General features: G+C 45.4%; 1 protein-coding gene across 1 annotated transcript in view; it reads right to left on the minus strand.

Annotated features, from left to right (window-relative positions):
• Positions 1 to 7,435, minus strand: part of mmp24 (matrix metallopeptidase 24) — an 88,945-nt gene extending 81,510 nt beyond the window's left edge. The window contains exon 1 of the mRNA XM_087841132.1: positions 7,016 to 7,435. Coding sequence (XP_087697258.1) covers positions 7,016 to 7,165 — 150 coding nt within the window. The 5' untranslated portion in view covers positions 7,166 to 7,435. The remainder of the gene's footprint in view (positions 1 to 7,015) is intronic.
• Between the last annotated feature and the right edge of the window lie 4,326 nt (positions 7,436 to 11,761).

Here is an 11,761-nt window from a genome sequence, read left to right on the forward strand (position 1 = left end):
GCTCTGACAATCCATCAAGCAGTGCAGCTTACCAAAGTTGTACTAAAACATTTTTTAACAGATTTCTGCCCAAATCGGTTCGAGGTCAGTAAGCACAACCAGAATTCATACATAAGGCACACTCTCGATTTTTGAGAAAATTAAAGGATTTTAAGTCCTTATAGTGTGGAAAATACGTTATACAGAAGAAAAGAATATATCGTGATATATATCGTTACCGCACGTGCTTGAAATTATATCGCGATATGAATTTTAGGCCATATCGCCCCGCCCTAATGTCAACAGCACGTCTCGGTGTTTGTGCATTGGTGAAACCACAATCGTCGCATTACAAACTACAGTTTACTTCCTGGAAGTCGTATTTATGATCCAAGCAATTAATCAAGATCTGAAAATATTTGGAACTTTCAGACGTCGTTGTGCCGCCTTGCTCGCGTCGTGACACCGATGCATCTTTGTGGACGTTAGCTCCCGCCGGCGGCGTTTCCCTGGATGGCAGCCATGTTTACACGTGCACAATCTGATTAAAACTCAGATTAGAGCTTCAAGGTGATCCGATCCTGACGAGCGTTTTGTGCATCAAAGGTTTCAACAGATTAAATAATTCTGATACGTGCAGAATTGTCCATCTTCCCAGAAATAGTAGAAGTTGTGATTTCTCACACTTCCAGACACAAACCAGTTTTCTGTCACTCCCACCACGTCGACTAAACTAACTGACCTGCACAGTAAGGATAAACTCTCTCCAAACATGAGAAGAAGTGTTTGCACAAATCCAATTATTGATTGACGTAACCACCTGGAAATGTTGAAAATCTTCTGACTGGCTTGTTTCCATAAAGCACTTTTATTCCCATCAGACCTTTGATCCGGTTACGCGCGTCCATGTAAACATGGCTAATGTGTCAAGACGCTGCTGCTGATGTATACCTGGGAAGGTTTGGCAAAAGGCATTTATGTGCGATCACGCTGTGAGAACATTAAGAAGCTCTGCCAGTCAATCACGACAGCGAGGACCGGTGACAGTCCTTCCTCTGCCAGCGACACATCAGACTGTGCACAGAAGGAGCAGCCAGAGTGGAGCAGCACATCAGGCAGTCATGCATATTATGAATTTATATCATGGCGGTTTGAAAAGCACGTAAATTATTAAACAGGGCAGGTTGATTGAGTTCAGCTGAGCCAACCATCCACCGCATCTCTGCTTCCAAGTCCTTTAAACGGCTCCTCAAATGTAGTTTGTCCTCGGCTCGCTGCACCCCGACAGAACAATACCCTCATCAAATGCACAGTGACAACTCCTCTTATTTACAGCTGCAGCTCGCACCGAGTGTGGGTGAGGAAGACAATGGCTGAGGAGGAGGGAGACGGGCGGGAGAGAGGAAGACAGAGGCAACGCTGTGGATCGGGAAACTCTGAAGAATAACGTCGGCACTTCACTCCAGCGATGGCAAATCGAGACAAAGCTTATTGATAACAGGTGCGAATTCACACCCGCCCACACGGGGCTCGGGTAAGCACAGCACAGCAGGCTCATTTAGCTCATTTCTCAGGTGTAATGTGGTGTTTATAAGCCTCCAGGGACGGCGCTTTCCCCCCCAGCGCTCCTCTCCTCCAGGGAGGGAAGAGAAAAACAAAAACCAGCCTAGAGAGGTTTCCCGTCATGACAACAAACCGCATCACGATAACGAGGCCTGGACGTTCTCCTCATCGTCATCTTCACATCATTTCTGCCACGTCACCACCACTGCTGTCATTATCCACATCCACAGCGTTATAATCCCAGCAACGATACTTTGTATCAAAGGGGCATGAATGTTACGCTGCAGCGCTCAGTGTCTTCAGCACCTAAAACATCTTTTGTTTAAGTGACTCAGCTGATTGGCTGCTAACCTGACACTGGTTAACACTGGGTTAATCATCTGTTTATGAAGCAGCAGCAGCTCCGGCCCACACAACAGTTGTTTGTTTCTTCTAGTCGCAAATCCTCGGATTGAAACACATTTGTAGGTTTTTAGGCTGCAGAAATTTGACCGATTGTGCAAACAGGCGAACAGACAAAGGAGCGCGGACGAGCGAGGCGGCCTCCTTCTCCCTCCGCTCCCCCTCTTTCTCTGCCCGCCTGCACAGAGAAGCATCTGTGTTTTCACTCCTGAGCGGCGCCGTGCCCACAACTGCAGGGCTGCGTGTTTGTGTCACCGCGGCAGCCTGAAGGTCGCTGCTCGGCCACGAGGCGCCGAAGGGTTCGGAGTGACGGCTGAGTGTCGAGAGATCGATAACTTTCTTTGAATCGCATCAACCACAGCCACCCTGCCTCAAACCCAAAGGTCTGCATATTTTTGCGTGCCGACGAGGACGACGAGGACATCTGAAGCCTCGCTATGAGTCACTAATCTCTGCAGCGCTGATTTGACATGAACAGTTTGCCCGTGACGTCCGTTTTGTTGTGAGCAGGAAAATTAAAGTTGAGGAATTACCTCATGCAGTGCAAGTGAAATATCAACATTAACAGGTGACATATTAATGATCTCATGTGGAGAAACAATGAATTTAATTTGAGTAACTGACAGTGTGCAATACTTAAAATAGGCTGAATTCATTCATTTATTCACGACCTGCCACTTCATCATCATTAACAGGTAAATTAAGAAAATGAACTATAAGCGTCACTGCATGCGCTAATTAGTCATCAGAATGAACCAACTGTAAATATGATACTAGTTCAACGAGTGCCTCTGTAGTGGTTTTCACATCTGCATTAATTCATTTATTTGCATTTTTAAAAGATTTTTTTAAGAAGAACCGTTAAATAAAAACTCAATTCTGTGTTTTTACCATTTAAGGTCGAATGTCATTAAGAGCTTTAATGTCTCTATAATGAAGAAAAAGTTCATCCATGCAAAACAATCCATTTAAAAACTTTATTTATTTAATGCATCTATTAATTGCTCTCTTTGAAGTCATCAATGTGCAACATTTCATGGTTATAAATGAGCAAAACGAAGCTTTCTAGTGTTTTGTATTCACACCAGTGATGTCACAGGATTTCTCCTGCATAGAGACGTATATTTAAGGCTGGAGTAGCTAAATGTCATTCATTTATTTGAAGGCAGTCATTTTAAGTTGCAAAGACAAAATAAATCAGTGTATTTCAGGGTGAGAGAACTTGGAAATTGTGATTCAGCGTAAATTTTCAATTTCTTTATTACATTTTGCACCAGTATTCGGGAGGTTTGCTGACAGAAGTATTTATTAATTTCTCCTTTTTGATGATTAATGACGAAGTGCGCGGAATAACCCTCTGCTTCGTTTGCTTCTCTTTCACCCTGAGAGGGTGTTTAATGAGAATGAAATTAAAGTAAAGCCCTTTTGTTTTAGAATTAGCTTTAATTTTAACATTGTGTGTTCACTAACCAAATATAAGCTTCTCTTTTCTTTGCGGGATTAGAAATATCTAATAATAGAAAACGAGCTAATACAGACTTACGGCACAGCCTTCCTCCCAAACCTCCAAGTACTGAGACTGCAAACCTCATTACATCCCAGCAGGAGGACTCACGATTTCAAACTTTCACATGATGAGCAGCATGTGAAGCAGACACGTGAATAAACGGCACCTGTGACGTGATCAAAAGCTTCCCAGAAAAACATGAAGGCCTGCACAGATGTGACCTCTGCAGCCTCGGCTGTCACACAAAGACTTCAGCATGAAGCAGAAACACACACGCGCACAACATCAGCAATCAAACAACTTCCACAATCCATGTGACGGCTGGAGCTTCAAGACCGAAGCTGTTAGGAGTCACCCAGTTCCACGTCCGCTGCCTCCCCACGTCTTCCCTGCAGGGGTTTCAGTAGTTTGAGCTTCGGTGGTTTTCTCAGCCCCGACCGCGTCCTCCAACTAAACACTCATATCTGACAGTAGTTTCTAAAATAACCCTGTAATCCTGAAAGTACCAGTTTAGAGAAGTCGTTTAACCCTTTAAGACCTACCATAGAACCAACCAGAGCTTATATTATATTTTTACATGCTGTGGAGCCATTTTTGGGAGCATTTCAAGTTGCTATACATCAATACAACCATTACAGCCTAGATTTTAATAATATGTCTGTATTAAGTGCATAGTGATTACATAAATTACAAAAAAGTGCAATAAACTACAAAAAAATTGAAAATTGTTTTTGTTTTTTAACATATATTTCTAGTTAGAGAAATTTAAGAGGCTTATCCCTCAAAACTGTAAATACAAAAAAGTTGCACAAAATAGTTTCCCACCACAGGAAATTTATTTTGAGTGTCTTCATAGTTTTATTTTTGAAATACACCAATTTTTATATACTGCAGGAAAAACGAAAATAAATATTATAATGCAAATTTGCAAAAAAGCAGCATATGCATCAAAATAAACTATTTCCAGCAGTGCAATATGAGTCCTAAGCATCCCAGAAACCACACAGAAAGTCATGAAGTCAAACATAACTTTTAAAAACACCAGTATAGGCTCATGAGGCCCTGATGGTAAAAAAAACTACATTTCCGCGAAAACGTCACTTCTGGTTTCGGACAGGTCATGGCGGACATGCAAAAGTTCGCGCTGACGTCTATTCCAACGTAGGAAGTGTTACGAACAGCTGATCGGATCGGCAAAACGTGTTTCTGGAATATTGTGTTTTTGTTGCTGCAAATGCTTTTTATGCAGTTTTTGCAAAGTTATATGTGGAAGGAAACTGTGACCGAGGACAAGCTGATGGCATAAGATGTAAGTACAACTCCTCTGGTTTCATATGCAAAAAAAATTTTTGCGCTAGCTCACGTGGTTGCAGAGCTACCGGGATTTAAAAATAGTTGCGCAAAACAGAGCGTGCCCGCTCCGACCGGTTTTAAAGGGTTAAACCTGAAACTTAACGGCATGTTGCAATAAGCTGCTGCACAAACAACATGCTAAGCCTCAAAATGTAAAAAAAAACAAAAACTTAGCAAACAATATAAACAATGTATCGATTTTAACAGTAAGAAACAAATGACGTGATGAACTGCCAAAAACTGCAGTTCCTCCAACGTCCAGCAGAGGCTGCAATAAATAGGCTCAAATAAACTTGTTTACACCCTGATATATATAAATAAATAAATACTTTCAGAACAACTGTAGAGGACCTGAAAATGTTTTTATAAATAACATCTGTTGTTTTTCATCTGCTTAGACTGAATGAAGGTTTAAACTTTGCATTATTAGAGGTGTGGCCTCTCTGATTGACAGCCTATGGATGCAGCTTGCTAACTAAGCTAGCTAGTATTGATAATTTAGTAATCCACTACTGCGAAACACATGTGGCCACTTGTGGCTCCAAGAAAGCTAACATGGCGAAGTCAGAAAGCCACAGTCGAGGCTTCAAAATGCTGTGGCTGCTTCCATCTTTTACATACAGTCTGTGTTTGGTACATGTTCAGCACCAGCAGAATCACGTCGAACATTTAATGTTGACCAAAGGCAGCTAAAACTTAAACAAGGCAAACAGCAGCGACTTTTAAAAACTGATAAAAAGTCATTGATGTTTATTTTTTCAATGAAAAAACAATGAAAAATACCAGATTTCATTTTATTGCATGAAGTCACTAACATTTAAAATTTAGAGGGCTTTTAAGTTTTCAGCGAGATGTTAGGGGACATCACCCTGAGCGGGACATTTGTGGAAAAGCATTAAAATGAAACTGAACAACTATTCTGAGAGTGTTGATAATGTTTTTGCAGCATGTGTTGAGTAAAAGCAGCTGAAACAAACACCTTCCTGAGTAACTCGTATTCATTTTTGTTATTTTTATTTCTTTATAAGAAAATGTTGGAAAATAAAGAGACAAATATCTGCAGAGCTCCGCGGGTCAGAGGACACGCGTGTTTCTGTTCATCACACATCAGCGTCATTAGAATATTTCGGGTTTGTGGAGCCTTAAACAAAGACTTCACCTTCAGCTCTGCGACACGTCACGATGGTGTGGGTGTGTGGGGGTGTCACGGCTCATTGCTTGTTTGTCTCAGTTGGAACCGCTGCAGCTCAGACGGGTCCGCGAGCTCATCTCTGCTGGAACAGCCGCGCGCGGCACAGCCACGGGCGCCTCTTTGTCTCTACCAAAGTGTCACTTCACAAAGACCACGCGCCGAAAACACCCACTCTCATCGCGCGTGACCCAAACGCTCAGCCAGGTGTCACCCTGCCTCTCAGCAAACATCGCAGGGCCGCACGTGCGCTCTCCACACTTGAACTTTCCGAGACAAAGCCCGGCCCTCGTGCACGAGCAGAACAGGTCTGAGCATCCGCGCGCACCTCTCCTCTCCTCCGACTCCCAGCCAGCTCCATGAATTATGGAGGGAGGCTATATTTGGAGCGTGGAGGCCGAGGGAAGGGGCTCGCTGTGCTGCTGGAGCTTTGTTCACTGTACGCGCTCATCATTTATTGACAGGTGCCACGCGCGCTCTCCTGCACGCGCACATTCACCCTCAGTTCTAATTAGGGGATGATGGAGGGAGGGGGGGGTGTTAACAGCTGTCCATCAGCTCCCCCAAAACGCGCGTGTCCCAGTGAGGGCCGAGAGTTTCTCACACTTGCTTCATCATTTAGGACCAACTCCTCCTCCACCTCCTCCGCCCAGCCAGAGGAGGAGGACAGCCAGATATCTGCGATCCACGCGTGACGAGACAAAAACTACCAGGAGCGTTCACGAGTAAAGGCAGCGGGCATCCCCCCAGGATGGGAACAAAAGACCCTCTTTGACTCCCGGGGGGTGGGGTGGGGGTGGGGGGGCTGTCACTTTAGAGTGAGGTTCAAGGCTGGGGGGGAGATGATTTTTTTTTTTATTAATTTTTTTTTTTTTTTGGGGGGGGGGGGCACGGACGTGAAAAACAGCCCGAGGACCGCACGACTCTCTGCTCCAGCCCGCGCGCGTTAACGCGGGGAGCGATGACAGCGTGGGTGTTTACCCCACTTTAACACACGCACGCACGCACACCTCCTCACTCACCTCCACGATGAACGTCTTCTCCTCCCCGCACGCGGAAACGACCCAGAACAAAAGCGGGAAGTAGCAGGTCTTCCAGCAGAGCCCCGGGAGCCCCGCTTTCCTCCTCCTGCGCCTCACTCCTCCACCTCCGCCTCCTCCTCCCGTCGCCATGGCTGTATCCCCGAATTCCCCCCCTCCTCCGCCTCCGCTTCCCGCCGGTGATGTCCAGGCTCCTGCTCCGCTCTTTTACCGGAGGAAACGGTCCGTGCGCTCCTGCTTCATCCCGGCCACGCTCACTCGCGTCTCCTCCTCTCCGGGCTCCACGCACCGCTGCTGTGATCGCGCTGTGGGTTCGCTTCACTGAAGGGGCTCACGCAGGTGCAGCGGGAACAGCTGAAGGAAGCCTGGCTACAATAACGCGGGGATGCTGCTCCGGTCTGTCCGGTAACAGCAAGGAGGAGAAGGGGGTGGGACCGAGAGAGGGAGAGAGAGAGGAGGAGAGAGATGGATGTTGTGATGGATGTTGTTGCAGTACCTCTTTGCCCACACCAGGAGCGCTGCAGACGCACAGGACTCGTCTGTGCGTGTTTTATCGTCCCTTAGAGGGTAAGGAGGGTCGAGATTTCAGAATCAGAAAGCTGGTTTGGACGTTGGGGTTGAAGTGGGCTCGTTTCTAATGGAAAAAGTAATAATGAAGTCATGGAAACTTTACATTTCCACACATTACACAAAGATGATGCTCGAGAGGTTAATGGATGAGAGGCCACGTTGTGTTTAAAGTCAGAGTCGTGAAGGCCTAGAAACATTTTCAAGGACAGGATGTCTCTGTCAGGATGATCCCACACGGCTTCAGTAATGCTGGGGCCCGGGCTCTGGGGGGGCCCATCCACGACTGATATGTGTTTTATATCCACTTTATTTTACTGCACTGCCAGGGTTTGGCATCATTGTCCTGCTGAAAATCAAAGTTTACAGATAGCAGATCAGACTCTGGTGGTCCTTTTCTGAGTTCATAATTCATCAGTTTATTAAAGAGCTCCAAATCCACCGACTGACATGATGCTGAAACCATGACAGAGCCTCACAGATGGCTGCAGACTCTCAGTGTTGGACCTCCTCCTACATACTGACCATTATGTGGATCCATCTCTCCATCAGACCTGCTCCTCTGATCTTCAGTTCAGTTCTTGTATAATTTTCATGCCTCAGTTTCCCTTTATCAAGAACGGCTTCCTGACAGACGCCAGTCACTGTGTCAGGGCTTTGCCGGATTTCTTCCTGTTTCTTAAGAACATGAATTTCAGATGCTGTTCACTTACTCTTCCAGGACACACTGCACACCCTGCAGAGATATAACAGGTTACAGGCTAAAAGCTCTTTGGGAGTCACTGTGTTGGTGCAAAAATGCTATTTTCTGTCAAACTTTGATCTAATTTAGATCTAATTTAACACTGATTAGGTTTTAGGTTGATCTTATGCGGAGATGCAACACTGGCTCTTCCAGTGAGTTAGGCGTTTTGACCTCGAATGACTCTTCAAATGAGTCCGGTACAAGGATGGAAAAAAGTTGTGAAATTTGGAGAACTGTTGCTTAAGATCACTTAAAAACAACAACAACAAAAAAAGACAGTCTGGCTGTTTGGAAGCAAAATCTAAAGGTGGAGGTTTGAGACCTGTGTGTAAGCAGCACATTAATGATGCCACCAAACGAAGTGCAAACTGTGTGTTGCATTACCACATGAATATGAATGCATGAATATGCTGTGGTTGCTAATAGAAAGAAAATCAGCTGTTTCCATTCAGAATATTCAGTCAGTGAAATTCATTTCACTTTGAATTCAGCCTGATTTCTATGCTCACCTCTGGGACGGCGTCGGAGCCGAACTCGCCGAGCATCTTGTGATATTTGAACGTGTCAAGATCTCGGAGCTCGAGTGTGCAGACGTCGGCTCTGTGATGAAAGTCGGACGGACGTAAGTGAGGCAGCGTTCAGAGTGCTGTTCAATTATTGTTTAATTGTTCAATCATCACTCATTCAGGTGAGAAGAGACTTTATGTCGTACATAATTTCTGTAGGAGCCATTCTTGGGTTAATACCTTATGTGGTCGCTAGAGGTCACCTTTTTCTGTTTTGATTATGTAAAGGTATTTAAGGTAGACGCACGTAAACGGCGTCAGGTGTGTCATTAATTGTAAGATGGCAAACAGTTTGTGACCGTTGCGCTGTTATGTGAAGTTGATATGGAATAAAGACCAAAAAGGACAAGATACATACTGCTGGATTTATTGGACTGTTCACTTAATGCGTGCATACCAGTGACATCGAGTCACCCCCCGTTAACGACCACCTCAGTGGCTTCAAGCGTAGGCTTAGCCTCTATAATTTCAATTGAAATAAAAAAACTGTGTAATGGTAAATGGCCTGCATTTGTATAGCGCCCCAAAGGACCCCAAAGTGCTTTACACTGCATTCAGTTATACACACATTCACACACTGGTGATGGCAGCTACATTGTAGCCACAGCCACCCTGGGGCGCACTGACAGAGGCGAAGCTGCCGGACACTGGCGCCACCGGGCCCTCTGACCACCACCAGTAGGCAACGGGTGAAGTGTCTTGCCCAAGGACACAACGCTCGAACCGGCAACCTTCCGATTACAAGGCAAACGCCCAACTCTTGAACCACGATTTTGAGCGTATTTTGAGATGTGATGAGTCAGATTTGCTCTCTTGTTGGTGGAACAGGAGAGCTGTGAAAAACCTCTTGATGCACGATCAATCATCCAGGTAAGTAAATCCCCCGTTTCATTGACAAAACGCTACGTCCAGATGAACAGAACCAACTTTTGGGGAATCAGAAAAACTACATCGTGCCTCTTTTCTCCTCCCAGCTCCTCACCACAGACTGTACATAAAGATGGACAGCCACGGTGATGTCACAGCTTTGTGAAGTCCCGTCTTGGCGTTTTGAAACTGCATGTGATGAGTGAGGTGTGACTCTCACTTGACTGTTGCAACTGTCAGTCACAACTGAACGCTGGTCCCGTTTGGCTCTGACGGCGGTCCTAATTTTAAAAATCAAATCAAAAATAAACAGACGTGAAGTCGTCACCGGCCGACTTTCTCACAGGCCTCTATAGAATCAGACTTCTTGTTGCAAGCACAGCAGTCTCCCCCTGCTGGTCACCAGAGAGAATGCACCTCCGCATAAAGTTTCACAGTCTGTTCATGTAAATGAGGGGTGGGGGCACTTCAGACCTCAGGAGCCGGCGTCCTGCAGGTTTTAGATGTCTTTGATCCAGCACAGCTAATTTAAACAGCTAAATCACCTCCTCAACATGTCTTGAAGTTCTCCAGAGGCCTGATAACAAACTAATCATTTGATTCAGGTGTGCTGACCCGGGGTGAGATCTAAAACCTGCGGGACACCGGCCCTTCATGCCAGGAGTTCAACACCTCTGATCTAAATGATCCAAATCAGCTGAACCAGTTTTAAAACTCTAAGTCGATCATTTCTCCTGCTGTTGTTTTAGTGTCGAAGCCTCCTCCATCACGCTGATGGGTGCCAGCTGCCCAGCTCCACCACCGCCGTCGCCTTAAAATAAGGACTTCACTGTGTGGTCTGATCACCAAAAGCTTCTTCATCATATGCGCCATCAAATAAATCACTTAATGTATATTTATGCCTTTCAAACGAGTCTTTACTGATTGAAATCCGCCCACAGAGGACTCGTCTCCATTCAAAGAGGCTGATTATAAACTGAAGACAGCCGTGGTCCTAATTAAAGATGACAGTCTGCTTTAAGGATCATTACAAATATCACAGAGGGGGATTAATCATTTGATGCAGACACTTTGGAAGATGTTTGTTTAAAAGGAAAGGATTTGGACTGCTTTCCCGTTTCTGTGTTCGATCCTCTGGAAAACATTTCCAGGTTTATTTGTGGATTTTCTGAGGGAAGTGGGCATCTTCTCAGTGAGACAGAAGGCTATAGTAACACTTTGAGTCACGTGTGTTTATCTGCAAATTACTTACCGTTTTATTGCCTCGCAGTTTTCCACGCTGTGCCCGAACAGCTCCTGATTAGCAGATTACCGGATTATCGCCGTGGCAATAATGGGACGGATGGCTGAGCCGGATCGAAGCTGTGACGGGGTGACCTTTAATGTAACCGATGGCCTCTTGAACCACCCGGCCGCCCTGCTGTTATTTATTTATTGCTCGCATCCACAGAGTGCTAAATCTGAAGCAAATCTCCTCGACTACAGCTGCGCCGTGCGTCACTTGGCATCATTCGACAGGCTCGCTCGGACGCCCGCGACGGCGGGTTTGAGCAATTTTCAGTAAATCCACACGTGCTGCACGTGCACGCAGATGTGCACGTGTGTCAAACACACAAGCGGAGCAGAAATGACAGCAGCCCGCTCGCATTGCACCGTAATTTCCTTTTACTTTAAATGGACTGCAGGAAATCGATGTAATGACAGTCCTGTGCAGCCGGCCTCTCTGTTCAAACCTTATAATTGAATCTATAGTTTCAGACTCTGCTGACGTCACTGTGGAGACATTTTCCTCCACCTGCTCCACAGGAGCTTAAATTATGAACGAGCTCATAGGTTATATGTGTGTTCAAAAATATACACCTGACCGCCTCTGTAACTCTCAGCTTTGCTGTCGTGTATTTCTTTTCCCTTTATAACATCTCCAGTTGTTTCACAGTATTTTATTTTGTGTCTCCTTCAGTTTACTTTTTTTGCTTTTATTTT

The sequence above is a fragment of the Neolamprologus brichardi genome, chromosome 5 (assembly GCF_056152115.1).
Source record: "Neolamprologus brichardi isolate AB-2024 chromosome 5, ASM5615211v1, whole genome shotgun sequence".
In the NCBI taxonomy this organism is placed as follows: Eukaryota; Metazoa; Chordata; class Actinopteri; order Cichliformes; family Cichlidae; genus Neolamprologus; species Neolamprologus brichardi.